Source organism: Triticum urartu, chromosome 6 (genome assembly GCF_003073215.2).
Source record: "Triticum urartu cultivar G1812 chromosome 6, Tu2.1, whole genome shotgun sequence".
Taxonomy (NCBI): Eukaryota; Viridiplantae; Streptophyta; class Magnoliopsida; order Poales; family Poaceae; genus Triticum; species Triticum urartu.
In genome coordinates this window covers 568606955-568628899 of record NC_053027.1, presented here as the reverse complement: position 1 = coordinate 568628899, position 21945 = coordinate 568606955, and the positions used below count along the sequence as shown (strand labels likewise).

General features: G+C 46.5%; 1 protein-coding gene across 1 annotated transcript; it reads left to right on the top strand.

Moving 5' to 3' along the window:
* The first annotated feature begins 7078 nt into the window (after window positions 1-7078).
* Window positions 7079-9202, top strand: LOC125513097 (flavonoid O-methyltransferase-like protein Os11g0303600). Its single transcript, XM_048678142.1, has 2 exons — window positions 7079-7944; window positions 8559-9202. Exons 1-2 carry the CDS (start codon window positions 7144-7146, stop codon window positions 8853-8855), a joined length of 1098 nt encoding a protein of 365 aa, XP_048534099.1. The 5' UTR covers window positions 7079-7143; the 3' UTR covers window positions 8856-9202.
* Window positions 9203-21945: the final 12743 nt, after the last annotated feature.

The following is a 21945-nucleotide window of genomic DNA, read 5'->3' as shown; positions in this document are numbered from 1 at the left end:
TCGTGTGTTGTTCTTTCTAAATGAAACTGATGGTTGTGTGAGTATTTATAGCAAAAGTATGTCAATGTTGACACGATTATTTCGTGAGATATTAATGTGTGCTATCAATACTTATCCTAATGTTATCCAAATCAAATCAAAATATATCTAAAGGCCGCCACCGCCACCCCCTCCTCTTCACCCTTCCCTCCCCTCATCACAAGATAAGAGAAGAGGAGAGAAGAGAAGAGGGACATCGGGTGAGCGAGCAGGTCAGGCAGCGGCCCAGATTCGCCGCGGCAGCCCAGGGCCTCGACGGAGGCCGGGACAGGACCTCCGACGATACGGACATGCCCGAGGACGGGAATCCTGCTTCCCTGTCGACTTCTACTCTGCTCATCCGTGCGGTCGTCAGGGGCAACCCACACCATGGAGCTTCCTCCGTCTGCTCCGGCAGTAGGTACTCTCTTGCCCACCTTCGATTTCCTCCCCTCCCCTCCCCTTCCCTCCCTTCATTTGGTTCCCTTCCTCACGCACGCAAGTCATGGCACCACCAGCGCCGAACCCTAGCCATCATTGTTTGGCTGGGAGAAGCAGCTCCTCGCCGGCTTCCCCTGCCTGCGCTCTCATGTAAGCCCCTCTGTTGTGCTCTCTCATGTGCCCACGACACCTTCTTGGTCGACGGAGATTAGTTCCTAATTTTGATTTGGACACAGTAGACACATGATGAGGATTAGGCGTGTGTAATGGGGATTGGGATGCAGATTTCAGATATGCAAATGTAATCACTACAAAATTTGCTCTATTTTGCGACGTTTCACTTGTATCATGCATAATCCTTTTTCCTCGCGGAAAATACCCCGTGGCGTTTTCTGGCCGTCTGGCCTAGGGTGCCTTAGGCGTGACGCGGGGGCGTGGGGGCTCCTCCTAGCGGCGGAGTGGTTCCCGCGGGCCTCGAGTACCTTAGGTGTGGTGGTGCAGCCGTTGGCTACGGGATGGCTCGGTGGTGCGGGAGCTCAGCCGGCGGCCCCCGCTAGGCCCAGATCTAGGCCCTCTGGGCCCCATCTGGGTTTGGGCGGGCCGAGGCTCTCTGCACGGCGACGAGGCTCCTTGGAGGTGGAGGTGGGGCGTCGACGGTGGCGTTGGCAGCCAGCGTGCTGCAACGTGGCGGGGGGACTTTGTGGGCCCATCTGGGCCAGTGGTGGCCTGGTCGGGCCGGTGGTGCCCTGGTTTGTCCCGGTTGTCGCGTCCGGTCCCCTCCCGCTCGGCTGCGTTGCTGGTGCCCCCGGGTCTGTTGTCCCCCTCTTCCTTCCTCTTGGCTTCGTGTCGATAGCCTTATTTTGGCGATGAAGTGGGTTCCAAGACCGTGGTGGCGCATGTTGGTGGGCGGCTGGTTTGGCAGAGCACTCGAATTGTCCAGGGTGGCAGGGATTTTTGGGGTCAGGAGAAATCCCTGTCGGCTCGTCCTGCACCGATTTGGTGACGTCTATGGGTGCCACCGTTCCTTCCTGAAGGGCTTCGGATGTACCCCCTCCCGACTACCCTTCACGTACCGGGGGAAACCCTAGGACTTGTCCGGACAACAGCAGTGTCGTCATCGCTTTCCTTCTTGAAGGTGTTGCTCGGTATGCGGCACTTCGGTGTGCTTGGAACGTGGTGGAACATCTACGTAGGGCGCAACGGTTGCCGGTCTTCTTTGTTCCGTCAAGTTGCCGATGTCGGCATTTGTTTCTCTTTCTTTCACTTGTTTTAATTTTTAGGCTTGGTTGTGTTGCGGCCCAGCATGCTTATTGTATCATGTGGTTGCTTTATAATGTAAAGCAGTGGGAACCCTTTATCGTCATTGCTTGTATGGACATGGTTCATGCATTATCTATAAGAGGGGGGCGAAAACCTATTTGGTACTAGATCATACCGGACGCGTTGCTGCGGGTTTTTGTTGTCGCAAAGATGATAACAATTGAAATCAATTATATGATAAATTTTATTGCAAGCAATGAATGTTGTATTTGTTTTATAGCACACAACACCAGCATGATGATTTAAACAACGGAAAAAAGAAGTAGATACCACAAGCCCAAGAGCTGGAACAATACCTGGGTTCCTCCATGGTCGGCTTCTGAATATAGTCAAATGGCCATATAAAATAATTAATATAAAAAAATCTAAATCACTCAATATTGAAACACTTGGTAAAACGAATAACTTAGAATAGTGGCGATCCATTGCAATGTGATGTAGTTTATTGTTGTGCAAGATAAACAAAATTTAGAAACTCTTAGGGGTGTTAAATTCTTAATCACATCATATACATCACCGTTTTGGCTATCCTTTCAGTTAATTAGTACCAAAAGTCACCACTATACACGATCACTGGACATTGGTGTAACCACATCCATGTGAAGCCACGTATATATCCTGGCATACATATAGTCAAATCAATCGAACTACGAAACATTCCTCCTGGATTCATCTGACCTACCTAGCTGAGGAGAAGGCATTTGGGCTCAAATAAAATTGGCAACACGCGGGACTTGAAAGTTTAAGAACCCAACAGAAATAATCGATTGAAATGAGGAGCTCACCAGTGTGCTCTTGCTTGGCGGCGATGTGGAAGGCATCCGGGTCGAGGCGCCAGCAGAGAGTGGTGACCAGGAGAAGGATGTCGACAACCCCAAGCGCGTTGGACCTCCACTGTGACCTACAACTCGAACGTCCGTCTGCACGATATCAACCACGTGTTGCAGCAGGAAGCCTCGGCGTTGGCCAGGATGGGACGGCATCCCTGGGTCAGACGGTGGCGAGCAACCTAGTGGGGCTGGATGCCTCAGTGTCAACAATGATGCACTGGAGACAGTGTCGGTGCCCCGGATCAGACCACGGAGAAGAGCACCCGGTGGGATAGCGGCATGATATCCAATGGAGACCTGGGATGCGAGCAAGCAGCTGCCGAATCCACCTGCACCATTGTTGACCAACCAACATGGCTCTTATTCGCAGGGTGGTCGACATGGGAGGCAACCACCGCTGCTGCAACTGAATGGTGGTGGTGGATTCGGCGGCTGAAGCTAGAGAATATGATCCATTGAGAAATTTATCAGCTTCTCTTGCACAATCGTGGAGGAGACGGAGGGTAATAGGATTTAATACAGAAGACGAACATGTGTAAGAAAATCAATCAGTGAGGGAATAGCTAATGACCTCAGCAGGGATTTGATGGAGAAGGTGAAGAAGCCGGAAGGAGAGGGAATCATCAGTTTCTCAGGGACACAACAGATGCTATGGGGAAAAAACCATGGCATCAGTAGATGGTCTGGCTCCAGTAACGCATGCCGTGAATGGAAGGCGCATGCCTTGCATCGGATGGGTATAACTAATTAAGGTGACGACCATTAAAATAATTGTGTTGACAGTGGGCCTGGTGGCCAAGCATGGACGCGTTCGTTCCTATGTTGACGAGGCAGCGAGGAAAAACTCAGGTCACACCTTGAGAGAGAGCTTGAATGGAATGCATGCGGTGCATGGCAGATCGCTGAGATGGGCGAGCTGCATGTTTAGATAAATAAGTTAGTTATAGGATGGAGTTCTTAGGTATATAGGATTTGTTTTATTGGATAATAGAAACTACATCCACATTGGTTTAGTTCTCCAGACCATCACTTAGCACTGACAGGGTTTTAGAAAATAAAGATTCGGTCCAGCCGTGCGGCAAAAGAACCAAACTAATCAACCAAATCTAAAGAGTTCATGTTATAGTCATATATAGATGGGCCCCAGAGTCAAAACAGATGTATATAGATGAGCCTAATTAATCAACGAACTACAAAATTAAGATCGGACCATCATAACATCCGACAAGCTCAAGGTACCTCGGTTGTTCGTTGATGATATGTAACAGCCGCAACGCATTTCAGTACACACGGAAATCAGGTGATGCTGAACTCCACGGTTGACGGAACCTTGGGAGCCAGGTGTGTCGAGGTCACCTGTCTCGCGTAACGGCACCTCTCTTCGTCTTGCAACTTATGCCTCTCCTTCCTGACGAACCATGCCTCCATTGCAAGTGTCTTGAGTTGCAACCACTTAAGCATGGGCGCCCTTCTCAGCAGAAAGTACAGGAGCTCCATCATTTCCGATTCCCCACTAGACCCGTTGATTTCCATATTGTAGGCCTTGGAAACGTCAAATCCTCGGGCCATGTCATGGTGAGCTCACTAGGCTCCTTAAGCTTGGAAAGCCCCTGCCTGGATAAGCTGGCTAAATTAAAAAAACATAGAAAGGTAAACAATTGTTGACATGTTTTAATGTGAAGTGTGTAGAAATAACAAGGGCACAACTTACATGTAGCCTGAAATATTCGAGTAATGCAGTTTCTTGAAGGAGATAAGCGAGCGAGCAAATGCACCCTTTCCAAGATCTCACGACAAATAGGTTCAAGACACTTATAAGGGTGAGAGCGTATGCCTTAATTTGGTCGCTTTGGTTATGTAGAAATGATTTAGTTTTTAATGAAAAAAATGCTGCTCCTCTGCAGGTTATTTTTTGGTATACGCACTCGCTACATACGTGGTGTATGCTAAAATGGCTGGAGTACCAACCGTTGTTCATGGTGGTGTGTACTCGATTGGAGCAGGTGGTTACGAAGTTTTTTTTCCAACATGGGTGGCAGCGTAACCTACGGATCGATCCACCACCCCCTTCGACATGGGCATAGTGTCGGTCTATAGGACTTTACTGTTGCTGATTTGTCGGTTTTATTTCATGATTTTTTGTCAGACTTCTGGATTTGACTGTGTGCGTCCTAGTTATGCAGAGGCCGGGTGTTACTCATAATGCTTTGTATCCACTTGATGCTATATTTTGAGATAACAAAGTCGCCCTTTATCGAAAAATGCGAGCCTTCTGCAAATCAAACTGTTGAATTGGTCACGTGGAACATTATATCGACATTTAATTATCAAACACAAGCATGTTTATATTGTTGGTTGGGCCTATCGATCCAAACCCATGATACATATGCACGAGCAATCAACATGATCCAAATTAAGCCACCATACTGAGAGTATGTAGGAAGGTGCACAAGCAATTTTGTTCCCTACTGTGACATGTGAAGATTACACGAGGCATCAAGATCCAAATACACCATAATAGTATATGTTATTTCTTGAACAAATACTACTTTGCTATACTTATATTTTCTGATTTAATGTAAAAAGGGACATGGCAGTCACAATGTGACATGATGATTGTCATAAATAGTTAGATCACTATTTTGTGTGATACAAAGCACGATTGTATGCATGTAACGACATTATTTGATTCCGCACACACAATAAATATATAACGAGGATTATATATTTGAACGAAGAATAATTGTGTTTTCGCATAATTTGGTAACATAAATATTAGTAGTGAATCCAGACTCCCTGTGAATGCCTTTAGCCCTCCTGCAGTTTCCATCATTTTATTACTCTCCTGTTTTTTGTTATCATTTTAGTGCACCTTAATTCTTGTTCACACACTCTTGCAATATTTTCACTTTCACACCGCTTTGATTGGGATTTAAAATAATTTGCATGCACTTTCCGATAAACCTCTATTGGAGGCAAAAGACCGTTTCTTAAGTTCTCTGTCCGATCGAGACTATTACTTCAAAATGGCTACAACTATACAACGTGCACTTGCATAACATTAGAAAAACATAGTGATTGGAATGCACTAATTTAAGAATAAATTTTTGGAGCATGCTTGCCAAAAGCTTGGTTATCATCTTGATGGAGCAATTTAGAAAAGAAATAGGTCTAAAATCATTATCCTAAATTGCAGACCCATTTTTGATTTAATATTGTGTTGTCAGGGTCTTGAACTCAAGACCTCTTGACTCGGATACCATGTTGAATTCATGCTCTAGCCAATTCATCCAAAAATCCAAACTAATGAAAAAAGGCGGGCAATATATTTCAACAGGGACGGAAGGCACGGCGTAGTCGGTGAAGGAAGAGTGAAAAGCAATCGTGGCGGCGAGGTATGTACGTACGATTCCTGACCGGCTGACGGTGAGCGTAGTGCCGAGCGTAGCGTACGTGAAAACGTTAGTAAACTCGGTCTTTTATCGATTTGATTCGAATCCACGAATGGAACGCGTGTACGGTCTGTCTGTTTGTCTCAGACAAGCTTGGATCGTGTCACATAGGTCCCCATGACGTTCATGTGTGTCAGACACCTTGTATATGTAATAACACTCCAAAAGTGTTCTATAATTTTATGTCGGCTTGTTTGCTATTTTTAATTTTTTTTCTCTGCTTGTTGGATTTTCTTCTATTCTTGCGCATGGTTGTTATAGTCAGATTGGAAAGGACCCAAACTCGAAATACAAACTTGAAGAAGAAGCGCCGACATTCATCCGAGCGGCGCACCAACAAGGACTAAGAAAACCCTAACCTAATTAAACTACTAATTAAGCGAAGGCACCAGAATTTCCCTCCCCGCCACTGGTTGTTGGAGTGGCAGGCAGAGGGGAGACGAATCGACGGGCTCACCGATGAAGTCTGGAGTGGAGAGTTTGCTCTAGCCGTCTAGTTGTAGAGGAGGAAGACGAGAAGACACTTTTTATTTTCTACTGTGATTGCCTAACGTTAAAACTCGATTTCGATCCACCCGTCCGGCCGGCCGCGGAGCAACGTGAAAGGAAGGAAGGTCCTTTCCTTTCCTTTCGATCGAGGACGGTGTAGCTTAGCATGGATTCGGTTTGCCTGCTTTTTCTTCATGCTTTCATCCGTACTTCTACTTTATTCGTGCTTTAATCAAATCAAGCCATGTATGTAAGAGCACGGATAAGCGCACGCGCAGGGAATAGACAAGTCTCGTCCGTGTAGCGTAGGTGAAAACGTTAGCAGTAAACTCGGTCTTTTATCGATTCGATTCGAATCCTTTCCGTTTCCAGCCGTAGCGAGCAGTCTAGAGTCTTCTTTCTGCGCTCTATCGACACGCTACCCCGGCCCGTCGATAGCGATATAGTGTCGTGGTAGTCACCCTCGCGTTCCACGAGAAATGACAGCAAACACATTGCGCTCCTATATTATATGAGTGTCCTCCCTCCCCTCTCTGCAGATCCAAGTGCACTACACGTACAGCACTAGCACTGAGAGATAGAGATCGTCGGCAATGGCAGGCCAGGCCGAGAAGGTGTTCGTCCCCACCGACGACGAGCTGCTCCAGGCGCAGTCCGACCTGTGGCGCCACAGCCTCTGCTACCTCACGCCCATGTCGCTCCGCTGCGCCCTCGACCTCGGCGTCCCCACGGCCATCCACCGCCTCGGCGGCAACGCGTCCCCGTCCGAACTCGTCGCCGCCCTGTCCCTGCCCGCCTCCAAGCTGCCGTTCCTCGCCCGCCTGCTCCGCCAGCTCGCCACGGCCGGCGTCTTCACCTCCACCGACGCCGGAACGTACCGCCTCAACCCGCTCTCCTACCTCCTGGTGGACGGCGTCCGCATCGACGGCGACGCCAGCCAGACGGCCCTCGTGCGCGCCGTGGCCTCGCGCTACTACATGGAGGCGGCCATGGGGCTGGCGGACTGGTTCAGGAAGGACTTCGATGGAGCCGTCCCCTCGCCGTTCGAGGACGTGCATGGCGCGGCCCTCTTCGAGGAGAGCATGGCGCTCCTGGACCCGGAGATGGACCAGCTGATCCACGACGCCCTGGCTGCTCATGACCACTTGGGGATCGGCCCCGTGCTCCGGCAGTGCCCTGAGCTGTTCGATGGGCTTGAGTCTCTCACTGACTGCGGCGGTGGCGATGGGACTACCGCGAGGTCCATCGTCGAGGCCTACCCTCACATCACGTGCACTGTGCTGGACCTTCCAAAGGTCATGGACAAAGTTCTTCCCGCTCAAGAAGGAGCAGTTAAGTATGTTTCCGGTGACCTGTTCCACGTTGTCCCACCTGCTCAAGCCGTGTTACTCAAGGTATATATGAATGTTGCACATTCCATAATTTTTTTCCAAGTGAAATATTAAGGGTGTGGTTAGGTCTCAGTCGATTCAGACTTAAATTCTCAGTCAAAGTAATATAGTACTTCCTCCGTTTCATAATGTAGTGCCTATAGATTTTTATAAAGTCAAACTTTACAAACTTTGACCAAGTTTATAAAGAAAGCTATTTATATTTACAATGTCAAATATATAAAATATGAAAATACATCTTACGATGAATCTAATAATATATGTTTGGCATTCTAAATGTAAATATTTTTCTCAATAAACTTGATCAAAGTTTGTAAGGTTTGACTTTTCCAAAAATCTATAGGCACTACATTATGGAGTATATAGAAGTAAAAAAAATTAAAAGAAATTTTGTATACGAATCTCCATGCAAGATCAAATGAATATAACATGGATTGATACATAACAAAGTCTTAGTCCACTAAGACTTAGCAAAATTGAAATATTAAATCAATGATTCATTAGTTTTCATTTATGAAATAATAACAACTTAAATTAATAAAAATCCTTTCATATTTTCATCCTAGCCAGGCTTGATTAACCTTAAACTACAAGTTTATCCATGCATGGTAATGTAGCTTGTACTGCACTTCTGGAGCGACGAGGATTGCGTCAAGATCCTGGCACAATGCAAGAAGGCCGTTCCTCCCCGAGATGCAGGAGGAAAAGTCATCGTCATAGACATTGTGCTTGGATCGGTTTCAGGGCCAATGCTGGAAACCCAGCACCTCATGGATATGGTCATGCTAGTGGTGACAAGAGGCCGACAGCGGGACGAGAAGGACTGGAGCAAGATCTTCATCAAGGCAGGGTTCAGTGGCTATAAGATTGTCAAGAAGCTAGGAGCACGAGCTGTCATTGAGGTCTATCCATAAGGTTCTGCTCGCAAAGTAAGATTACATATGATGTGGATTGTTGTGTGCTTGCTCTAAGGATGCATAAATAAAGGAGTGCCTTGTCACTTTCCAAAGAGAAGTCCTGGGCAGATCATACAATAGCAAGGCGATTATGTCTTGTTACCTTATGATACCCGTGGAACTTTCTTTTCAAAAAAATAGTATCCACTTAGAGTGCTTTTCATATGCAACTACAGTGATTTTCATATATGTACCGTGTACAATATCATATACTATAGGATAAGATCACACCTTGTACTTGTTATTGAAACCTTGTATTATTGACTATATGGTCCAAAAATATTGAGAAAATTTGATTTCTTGCCCTCTTTAGAGGCCTCTAGTGGTCTCTTTGTGGCTTGGAATGAAGCTATGTTTTCTGGAGAACCTTTATTTCAGAATGAATTTTCTATATCCATCGGGTTCACCTCAATACACTTAGGTGAGTCTTGGATTCCAACCAATACATATGGACCCTATCCTGCTCAAAACTTAACTACTTACATTGACTGATTCCAAAATGTGCATATGCCAAATGACCAGGATTGGTTCGTGGAAGGAGATTTCAATTATGTCAGATACCCTGAGAACAAAAATAGAAAAGGCGGTAATGCACACGACATGTTTGCTTTCAATGAAGTAATCAATTCCCCTGCTCTTGTTAAAATTCCCCTTAGAGGCATAATGCTTACTTAGAGCAATATGCAGAGTGATCCTCTCTTGGAAAAGCTTGACTCAGTATTCTCCTATGAATCCTAGACCATCAATTATCCAAACACTATAGATATTCCTCAGGCCAGGCCTATTTTTGACCACATCCCTTGTTTCATTTGGATTGGTACATCTATTCTTGAGTCCTCTATTTTCTGGTTTGAAATTTACTGGCTGCAACACCCAGACTTCACCGACACTTTTAAGAAAATTTGGAACCAACAAATTCATGAACATGATAGTTCCAAAAGAGTAACTGCAAATTTTAAAAGACCAAGAAAAGGTTTAAAACTTTGTTCCGAAAATATTTCTAATCTCTCTAGCACTATCAAAGATACCAACTCAATGATTTGATTATGTGACACTATTGAAGAATTTAGAAATCTTGCAATTCATGAGTGGAACAAATAGACAAATCCTCCAAAACCATTTCCTTTAGCTTCTCTCACACCAACAAATATACTGGAAGCACAGAGACATTATTATATGGGCACAACTGGGGGAAGCAAACTAAAACAAAATCATGCAAATGCATTAATTATTAAGAAATTATCACGTTGCAATTAAGAGATAAGCAGAGGCATTGAGCACTTTGAACATCATGCCAAGGCTGCTTTCCTTGGTAGATCTTTCAAGCAAAGACTTGGCTATATTGTCCCAACTTTCAACCTTCCGAATTTGGATTATTTGCTTACGAGAAATGATGGTCTACATTTTTAGAGCAATCTTTCACTAAAGAGGAAATTGATAAAGCATTTAGGAATTTGCCCTCTCATGAATACCCAGGCCTAGATGGTTTAAATTCTTATTTTGTTAAAGCTTGTTGGGAGACTATTGCCTCTGATTTCTCTGCATTGTTTGAGGCGTTTTACCATGGTTCAATCAATATGTAGAGCATTAGCTCTTCCTTCATTACTTTGATTCAAAAATGGCTAGTATAAGTTACTCCCCACTATGACCAGCCTTATACTAGTGTCATGCATATGACACTAGTCTAAATTACTACCTCCATAGTGCAAAGTAACATATTAAGACTACCCACAATGGGAGTAACATAGGTAGTAACATCACACATATCTAGATAAAGTAGATGATGTAACAAGCAATAAATGAACAAAGAGAGGAAAGTAGTAACATAGCCAGTTACTAGTAGTATGAGTAACATCACACATATCAAGGCAAGATGTGTCTATAGCCTAATAAATGAAGTGTTGCATGTTACCACACATATGTTACTCCCCACTATAGAGGTAGTAACATAGACTAGTAACACCCATTGTGGCTAGTCTAATAGTGTCATATATGGCTTCATTTATTAGCTCATAGACTCATTTTGCCTCGTGAAGTGCCATGTTAGAGTAACATATTATGTTACCACAAACACCTCTTTCCTCATTAAACACGTGCCACATAAGCAAAATTGTCTTGGGATGTGTTAAATCACTACCTAAGTTACCCCCACTATGGCTAGCCTTAGGCTGGTCATAGTGGGGAGTATCATATACTAGTATCATGCATATGATACTAGTGTATGATACTACATCCATAGTGCATAGTATCATAAATTAGTATCATAGGTGGTCTCATTTATTGTCATGCATGACACATAGTAGCATCACATTTATTATGTTACGGTATCTACCTATGTTACTATAACCATCTCTCTTTTTTAATTACCTGCCACATAAGTATGTTTGCGAGTCTCAAGTGCATGATACTACTTATGTTACCCACACTATGGCCAGCCTTACTCAAGGAGGCTTGTCAGCCATAGAAAGGTTTACAACAAAGTCTAGCCCCGAGCGCAGCCACACTACAGTGCAGGGTCCATACGCGGCGAGCGCATGACCGACCTTATTCTGCAAACGACTAATAAGTGTAAACGATATGTTCCTATGAGCATCTTCTACTAATCTCCGAATCTCCTAAATGAGTACCCGGCGATGTGATCTATCTTCATTTTGTGCTAGCAACATAGACACTCCTTTGGCACAGTCAACCTCCTTCATAATTGGCAGGTTCAACCGGTGTAGAGGTAGCTCCAGGCCCTCTCTGCAGGCAGCTAGCTCTGCCTCAAGGCCATTATCGCATGTAAGGATTTTTCTACAAGCAGTATAGATGATGTCGCCTAGCTCTCTCATCGTGAAGGACCATGCCCCCTCCAGCCTCTCCGGTCGAAGGGACATGAATACCATCTGTGTTGAGCTTAGCCCATCCCGATGGAGGAGGAATCTAGTGTAGCTCTTTCTTGGGTGCTTTGCTTAGGTGTGACACCGGAAGGCCATCATGCACCACCATTTTTCCTTTCTCCATGTCCCCATGAGGGTCTTGTTGGATACAGAGCAGAGAAGTGATGTACCCATGGAGAAAGTGGTGTGATGCTTTTGTTGGGGTGGCGCCTTGTCATGTGTGATCTCATTACGCATGAATCAAACTCTCCACAAAGGTCATAAGGACAACCATACACGCGGTCTCCTCTGAAAAAGGATCAAGGGTAGAAAACAGCCACTCCGGACTACAATGGCTACAATGAACAAAAGCAACTATGGATACAATGAATGAAGGAACTTGCTGCCACGCGCCCCAGGCTATGGCCAGTGTTGCCTCAGGCCTGGTTACGCCCCTGTTCATGACAACAACATGGCAAGTGTTCCCAACGTCTTAGTCGTGCGGGGATGCTAGATCTGGAGTTTGACGGCGTGTTGCTCCGGTCAGATTCGTTCAACTGCAATGGCTTCGCCTTTGATGAGCCACCTTGGAGGCCTGCAAAGTTACATATCAGTGACGGAGCCGCGTCGATCTAGGGTGAGGAGGTGAACCGTCATTTTTTTTTTGGTGGCTGCTGTGGTGGTGCTGGAGACAGGTGACGGGCATTGGTGTCAAGCTCAAGGGATTCTTCGGTCTTGGTTGTATTTCTCTTTCTTGACTGGGTTCCTTTGTGTAAAGACTTGTATTCTGCTGTATTTTCAGTTTTGTCATATCGGTGCTTACATGGCTTATATTATGTTTTTATGATTCATAAATGATACATGTATTACCATAAATAAAAAAAGTTGAGCGTACAGTGTAAGTCGATCGAGCATGCATCCAACGTACGTGCACTGGACATGCATGGGGCGCAGAGTGTAAAACGTTTCTCCTTCTAGCACCCTCCCTCGCTCCCTCCCTCTGGTGCGATATCAAAATAGTCTAGCTAAGAAAGACGGATCCTCTGAGATGGATGGATCCATGTATAACATGCATGATCATATCATTGGGTCGTATAGTATTTTTGTTGTGGAGCACGTACGTAGCTGGTATGCACGTACGTAGCTGGTACATATACACGTATACATACATGACAGCAACCTCCAAGCATGCCATGCATGTGTGCGCTAGTAGAAAAAGAGTCAAACGTGAAGCACATTAGTGCCGGTTCTAACGGCTAGCCGGGCCGCTCTCATTAGTACCGGTTCGTGGCGAACCTTTAGCACCGGTTCAGGCCACGAACCGGTACTAATAAGAGTGGTGGCAGGATGTTGTCAGTCTGGGGCCCCTCCAGCACCTTTAGTACCGGTTCTTGGCACGAACCGGTGCTAAAGGTGGTCGTACATAAACCCTTCGTCCACCCGAGCTCGCTCTGTTCTTCCCCCTTTCCCCTCTCCTCTCTGTTCTTCCCCTCTTCCTCTCGAGCTCATCACACAATTTGCCCAAAATTTGTCAAGATTTGAAGGCCCCCATCCATTCAAATGATCACAAAGGTTAGCAACTTTGTCCTTTCATCTCTCATTGCTAGATTAGCTCTTGCAATGCTTTATATAGTGATTAATTTGTGAGTTTAGTAATTTGAGAGGAAATATATGTGCTAGTATTTGATTTATATGCAATTTGAGGTCAAAAATAACACTTAGTTTGCATATGTAGGTGTGGTTTACTTAGTGCCTTCTAAATCTCCGTCGTAACCACCGTCGATTGCCCGCACCGTCCCGTCGCCGGCACCACCTTATGGTGAGCCTCTTGTTCATGAAATTTTATATAAAAATTGATGTTTGTGTGATTTGGATATATAGTTACTCGTATAATTATCTTACCCGTACGTTGTTTGTTATACATAGTGCCATGGTTTTGATATCCGTCCCCGTCGGCCCTCGTCCTTGTTATGATTCGGATGTGGTATATATATTCTCTTTTAAAACTACTTGCATTTCGTGTTTATGACAAATTATGCCCATCGACATAGATATTTTTTCTAGGAGGTATGTGAACCGGAAATTCCAACCGACCCTATTGTCGAGAGGTTAAATTTAGTTGAAAGAGAAAACGAGTACTTGAAAGAAAAATTGAAAAGAATTGAGAGGGAGAAGATGGAATTGGAGGTGCATGTTGCCGATGTCGTCGATGATCACTAGATCAAGATGGAGAAAATGCGCTTGAAGATTAGAAAGATTAGAAAATATGCCATCGATAGTGAGGCTTGGTATCATTATGCTGTTGGATCAATTGTTACCTTAGTTGCGATCTTGATCGCATTTGTTGTTGCATTTAAATGCTTTATCTAGAGAGTTATTTGTTTGTTGCATTTAAGTGTTGTATGAACTTTATGTATGAACTTGTATTAAGTTGGTGTTTTTGGTGCTGTGTATTGAAGATGAGCCGACAATGGATGTACGATGACCGATGCTCTCCCGAGTTCATTAATGGCGTGCAAACTTTTCTGCTTGCGGCTGAGGCAAACAAGCGGGCGGATGGTTTTATGCCTTGTCCATGTGCTGTCTGTAAGAATGGTCAAAATTACTCTAAGTCAAGTACCATTCACGTCCACCTGTTTAAGTCCGGTTTCGTGCCCCACTATAATGTTTGGACCAAGCACGGAGAAAGAGGGGTTATGATGGAAGACAATGAAGAAGAAGAGGACGACGACAGCTATCCTGGCCATGGGTTCCCTGAATACGATGATACAACAATGGGGGAAGAAGCTGAGCCGGTAATGCGGGAAGAAGCTGAGCCGGCAATGCGGGAAGAAGCTGAAGAAGAGGCATCAGATGAGTCCGTTGATGATCTAGGTCGGGCCATTGCCGATGCAAAGAGAAACTGCGCAAGTGATTTGGAGAAGAAAAAGTTGCAGCGCATGTTAGAGGATCACAAAAAATTGTTGTACCCGAATTGCGTAGGCGACAAGAAAAAGCTGGGCACCACACTGGAATTGCTGCAATGGAAGGCAGAGAATGGTGTATCTGACAAGGGATTTGGAAAGTTACTGGTAATGATAAAGGATATGCTTCCAAAGGACAACGAATTGCCCGAGAGTACGTACGAAGCAAAGAAGGCTGTCTGCCCTCTAGGGTTAGAGGTGCAGAAGATACATGCATGCCCTAATGATTGCATCCTCTACCGCGGTGAGTACGAGGATTTGAACGCTTGCCCGGTATGCGGTGCATTGCGCTATAAGATCAGCCGCGATGACCCTGGTGATGTCGAGGACGAGCGCCCCAGGAAGAAGATTCCTGCCAAGGTGATGTGGTATGCTCCTATAATACCACAGTTGAAACATTTGTTCCAAAACAAAGAGCATGCCAAGGCGATGCGATGGCACAGAGAAGACCGTAAGAAAGACGGAAAGTTGAGAATACCCGCTGACGGGTCGCAGTGGAGAAAAATCGAAAGAAAGTACGGGAAGGAGTTTACAGATGACGCAAGGAGCGTATGGTTTGGTCTAAGCGCAGATGACACTAATCTTTTTGGGGAGCAGAGCAGCAACCATAGCACCTGGCCTGTGACTCTATGTTTGTATAACCTTCCTCCTTGGTTGTGCATGAAGCGGAAGTTCATTATGATGCCAGTGCTCATCCAAGGCCCTAAGCAACCCGGCAACGACATTGATGTGTACCTAAGGCCATTAGTTGAAGAACTCTTACAACTGTGGAATGGAACAGGTGTACGTGCGTGGGATGAGCACATGGGGGAAGAATTTGACCTAAAGGCGTTGCTGTTCGTGACCATCAATGATTGGCCTGCTCTCAGTAACCTTTCAGGACAGACAAACAAGGGATACCGCGCATGCACGCACTGTTTGGACGATACTGACAGTATATATTTGGCTAATTGTAAGAAGAATGTGTACCTGGGACATCGTCAATTTCTTCCGAGCAGGCATCCCGTAAGAAAGAAAGGCAAGCATTTCAAAGGTGAGGCGGATCACCGGACGAAGCCTCGCCACCGTACTGGTGCTGATGTACATGATATGGTCAAGGATTTGAAGGTGGTCTTTGGAAAGGGTCCTGGTGGACAACCTGTTCCGAATGACGCTGACAGACGCGCACCCATGTGGAGGAAGAAATCTATATTTTGGGACCTGCCCTATTGGAAAGACCTAGAGGTCCGCTCCGCAATCGACGTGATGCACGTGACGAAGAATCTTTGTGTGACCCTGCTTGGCTTCTTGGGCGTGTATGGGAAGACAAAAGATACACCTGAGGCACGGGAGGACCAGCAACGTATGCACGGAAAACACGGCATACATCAGGGTCATGCAAGCTACGCTCTTACCAAAGAAGAGAAGGAGATCTTCTTTGAATGCCTGCTCAGTATTAAGGTACCGTCTGGCTTCTCGTCGAATATAAAGGGAATAATAAACATGGCAGAGAAAAAGTTCCAGAACCTAAAGTCTCATGACTACCACGTGATTATGACGCAACTGCTTCCGGTTGCATTGAGGGGGCTTCTACCGGAAAACGTTCGATTAGCCATTGTGAAGCTATGTGCATTTCTCAATGCAATCTCTCAGAAGGTAATCGATCCAGAAATCATACCAAGGTTAGAGAATGATTTGGTGCAATGTCTTGTCAGTTTCGAGTTGGTGTTCCCACCATCCTTCTTCAACATCATGACACACGTCCTAGTTCACCTATGCGAAGAGATTAACGTTTTGGGTCCTGTATTTCTACATAATATGTTCCCCTTTGAGAGGTTCATGGGAGTCTTAAAGAAATATGTTCATAACCGTGCTAGGCCAGAAGGAAGCATCTCCAAGGGCCATGAAAATGAGGAGGTCATTGAGTTTTGTATTGACTTTATTCCTGACCTTAAGCCGATTGGTGTTCCTGAATCGCGGCATAAGGGCAGACTGGATGGAAAAGGCACGCTAGGAGGGGAACAAATAATATGTATGGACGGACATTCTCTCACTGAAGCACACTACACAGTTCTACAGAATTCCGCCTTGATGGCTCCGTATATGGATGAACACAAGAATTTGCTACACTCCAAACACCCGGAGCGGTCTGATGACTGGATTACACGTGAACAAACCAGGAGTTTCGCCAGCTGGTTGCAGACACGTACCATGCATGACACCTCTATTGAAGATGACCTGTACTTGCTGTCCCAGTTACCATCTTCGAATATAATGACTTTTAAAGGGTACGAGATAAATGGTAATACATTTTACACGATCGCCCAAGATAAGAAGAGCACCAACCAAAACAGTGGTGTCCACTTTGATGCAGAAACCAAGACGGGAAAGGAAACATATTATGGTTATATACAGGACATATGGGAACTTGACTATCGACGTGGTTTGAAGGTCCCTTTGTTTCGGTGCAAATGGGTCAATATGACACGAGGCGGGGTAACGGAAGACCCGCAGTACGGAATGACAACAGTGGATCTCCACAATCTTGCGTATGCAGACGAACCCCTCGTCCTAGCCAATGATGTGGCACAGGTTTTCTATGTGAAGGACATGTCTACCAAGCCAAGAAAAAGAAAAGATAAGGAAGCGAATACATCGTACGATGAGCCAAAGCGGCACATAGTTCTTTCTGGGAAGAGAAACATCGTGGGAGTGGATGACAAGACAGACAAGTCAGAAGATTATGAAAAGTTTGATGAAATTGCTCCATTCACAATGAATATTGACCCGAGCATCCCGTTAAATGATGAAGATTTTCCATGGTTACGGCACAAAGGGACACACGCGAAGAAAAAGTTTCACACCCAAAGATCTGGGATGTGATCGGCTTCACTATCATCACTTTCTTCTGTGTTTCACACCCAGAAGGGAATCTCTGTAATAGTTAGGGTAGTTATGTGTTTTGGCATTTGAAACGCGAAGAAATTTTATGTGCAAACAAATTCTTTCATGCCTTTACTGATTTTTAAAGTTAAGTTATTCACAAACTAGTGATTCACACTAATTTCAAATAATTCAAAATTTAAACTATTCAAAATTTAAACTATTCAAATTTGAAAACTACGGGCACTAACAGAAAGTTTGTAATTTTTTGTACCTAAAGCTAAAATATTCACAAAGAAACTCTAAATACACAAAAAAACAACTCAAAAATAAATAAAGCAAAAAAAAATAAAAATCCCGCCTACTAGGCCAGAGCGGCCTGCATACGACTAGAAACCCAACCCGTTGTTGGGCCAGGATGCAGGCCCGCAAAGGCCCAGTAGGCCCACAGGGCAGCACAGAACATGTAGGCCCAATAGGCCTGCTTTGGAGAGGAGCTCGAGAGAGCTACCGCACGGGGGGTTATAAACCAGTGCGGACGCCCCTCGGCTAGAGAGGTGGGACTAAACTTGCCGCACCGCACCTGCGCCAGCGCCCCCCCTTTAGTACCGGTTTGAGGCACCAACCGGTACTAAAGGGGGGGCCTTTAGTACTGGTTGAAGCCACCAACCGGTACTAAAGGGGGTGCGGTTCCCGCCGCTTGGCCTGGCCAAAACAGGCCTTTAGTACCGGTTGGTGGCTCCAACCGGTACTAAAGGCCCCTTGAGGGAGTCCTGGATTAGGGGGTGTTCGGGTAGCCGGACTATACCTTCAGCCGGACTCCAGGACTATGAAGATACAAGATTGAAGACTTCGTCCCGTGTCCGGATGGGACTTTCCTTGGCGTGGAAGGCAAGCTTGGCGATGCGGATATTCAAGATCTCCTACCATTGTAACCGACTTTGTGTAACCCTAACCCTATCCGGTGTCTATATAAACCGGAGGGTTGTAGTCCGTAGGCAGTCAATTCCATACACAACAATCATACCATAGGCTAGCTTCTAGGGTTTAGCCTCCTTGATCTCGTGGTAGATCTACTCTTGTACTACCCATATCATCAATATTAATCAAGCAGGAGTAGGGTATTACCTCCATTGAGAGGGCCCGAACCTGGGTAAAAAACATCGTGTCCCTTGCCTCCTGTTACCATCCAGCCTAGACACACAGTTCGGGACCCCCTACCCGAGATCCGCCGGTTTTGACACCGACATTGGTGCTTTCATTGAGAGTTCCTCTGTGTCGTCGCCTTTAGGCCCGATGGCTCCTTTCATCATCAACCACGATACGGTCCAGGGTGAGACTTTTCTCCCCGGACAGATCTTCGTCTTCGGCGGCTTCGCTCTGCGGGCCAATTCGCTCGGCCACCTGGAGCAGATCGAAAACTACGCCCCTGGCCATCAAGTCAGGTTTGGAAGCTTAAACTACACGGCTGACATCCGCGGAGACTTGATCTTCGACGGGCTCGAGCCACGGCCAAGCGCGCCGCACTATCTCGAGGGGAATGATCTAGCTCTGCCCCCGGACAGTGTCCTGGAGGCCGCACACGCATCGGTTCCGACCCCTAACTCGGAGCCTATTGTGCCAATCGAGGATGAGCGGTTGGACGTCACCTCGGGGGCTGCGATCCTGAAAGCGATCGAGCCGAACGCTAGCCCCGCACTCTGCATCACCCGTGACTCCGAGGATCCGGACTCCTCCCCGGACTCCGAACCCCCCGCGCCCCTGCCAATCGAATCCGATTGGGCGCCGATAATGGAGTTCACCGCCGCAGACATCTTTCAGCATTCGCCTTTTGGCAACATCCTGAATTCTCTTAAGTCTCTCTCTTTATCAGGAGAGCCCTGGCCGGACTACGGTCAGCGAGGATGGGATACGGACGGCGAAGAAATTCAAAGCCCACCCACCACCCACTTGGTAGCCACGGTCGACAATTTAAACGACGTGCTCAACTTCGACTCTGGAGACATCGACAGCATGGAGGACGATGCAGGAGATACCGACGAACCAACGCCCATAGGGCATTGGACAGCCACCTCATCTCACGATGTGTACATGGTGGATACCCCTAAAGGAAGCGACAATGAGGAAAAAGGGGATGGGACGGGAGATCGACCCCCTGAAAAGCAATCAAAGCGTCGGCGCAAACGACGACCCAAGCCCCGCCTCGACAAAAACCCAGCCATAGAGCAGGACGAGCCGGTAGACGACGAGCAGGCCTTAGAGCAACCGTCCGAACAGGGCAACACGGATAGAGAAACCGAACATCCCTCCTCCGGTGAAAACGGCATTCCGGACAACCTCACGCCGAATAAACCTATGGAGCAGAAGAATCTCCACGAGAGGCTCGTTGCAACTACATGCAGCCTAAAAAAGCAGAAGCGGAAGCTAAAAACAGCGGAAGATGCACTCCGGATCAGATGGAGCAAAGTAATCAATACCACAGATAAGTACGGCAACAGTCGCCGCACTAAAAGCTATCCGAAAAGTAAGCTACTGCCTGAATTCGACGAAGAGGCCCTAGAGCCCTCGCATTCAAAAAATGAAAAAGCCACACGGTCGGATAGACGACCCCACAAAGCGGCAAGCGGCGCCGCACCTAAATCGGCATGCTACCCACTTAAGGATTCACATCATGGCCCAGTCAGGTCCATTTATGGGCCAAGAAAGCAAGCTCTCGTAAGAAACGCTATGAAGCCATCATCAGAATCCAGCACACCCAAATACAGGGGCGCCGCACACCCCCTATGTTTCACCGATGAGGTCCTGGACTATGAATTCCCAGAGGGATTCAAACCCGTAAACATAGAGGCATATGATGGAACAACAGACCCTGAAGTTTGGATCGAGGATTATATCCTCCACATACACATGGCTAGAGGAGATGATCTCCACGCCATAAAATATCTACCCCTTAAGCATAAAGAGCCAGCCCGGCATAGGCTTAAAAGCCTTCCCGAAAACACAATTGGAAGCTGGGAAGAGCTCGAGGATGCTTTCCGAGCAAACTTTCAAGGGACCTATGTCCGCCCTCCGGATGCAGACGATCTTAGTCACATAACTCAACAACCCGGAGAATCAGCTCGGCAGTTCTGGAATAGATTCCTCACTAAAAAGAATCAGATAGTCGACTGTCCGGACGCCGAAGCCTTAGCAGCTTTCAGGCATAATGTCCGAGACGAATGGCTCGCCAGACACCTCGGCCAAGAAAAGCCAAGAACAATGTCCGCACTAACAAGCCTCATGACCCGCTTTTGTGCAGGGGAGGACAGCTGGTTGGCAAGGTGCAGCCCCAGCGACCCAAGTACATCCGAAACTAGGGATGGAAACGGAAAACCGCGACACAACAAGGACCGTCGCTAGACTAAGGACAAAAGTCCGAAGAGCACGGCAGTCAATGTCGGATTCAAAGGCTCACGACAAAATCAGGAAAAATCGCCCCCCAGGATAACAGGGACGATCCATCCAACCTAAATAAAATCCTGGACAGGATATGTCAGATACGCATTACTCCCGGGAAGCCTGCTAACCATACCCACACAGACTGTTGGGTTTTCAAACAATCCGGCAGACTCAATGCCAAACACAAGGGGCTCGACACACCAAGCAAAGACAAGGACGAACCCCAAAAGCAGAGCACCAGGAAACAAAAGAACTTCCCACAAGAAGTGAAAACAGTGAACTCACTTCACATAACAAAACGTGCGGCGCCCGTAAAGGTACGCACCACACGGCCCATGCCCAAAGGGTCCTGCCACTGGTTGTCAAAACCGATCATCTTCCATCAGCTAGATTATTCTAGGAATATCAAGAATGTAGGCTGGACTGCCTTGATACTCGATCCAATAATTGGCGGACTCCAGTTTTCAAATGTCATTATGGACGGCGGCAGTGGACTAAACCTGATATATCAGGATACAATCCAGCACATGAGGATAAACCCAGCAAGAATCCGCCACGGCAAAACCTCCTTTCAAGGGGTAATACCTGGTCCGGACACCCATTGTATGGGTTTTCTCCGGCTCGAAGTCATATTTGGCCCTGCCGATAACCTCCGCCGTGAAAAGCTGACCTTCCATATCGTCCCGTTCTCAAGTCTCTATCGAGCACTACTGGGACGCGAAGCTTTCACTCGTTTTAACGCAATACCACATTATGCATCTCTTACGCTTAAGATGCCTGGTCCATGAGGCATCATCTCTTTGAAGGGGAAGCACTAAAGTGCGCCTCCCCAAGCGGAGGACTGTGCGGCCGCTTTGACAGCCCCACAGCAAAATGGCCTCACCGGCCAGAAAACTTCGAAATAGGTCATTAAAGACCACGAACGCG

What these genes read in the sequence shown, in the direction of transcription:
- LOC125513097 (XM_048678142.1), top strand. Translation starts at nt 7,144, where the DNA reads ATGGCAGGCCAGGCCGAGAAGGTGTTCGTCCCCACCGACGACGAGCTG. An exon ending in CTCAAGCCGTGTTACTCAAG is followed by an intron (nt 7,945 to 8,558) that starts GTATATATGAAT and finishes ATGGTAATGTAG; the next exon opens with CTTGTACTGCACTTCTGGAG.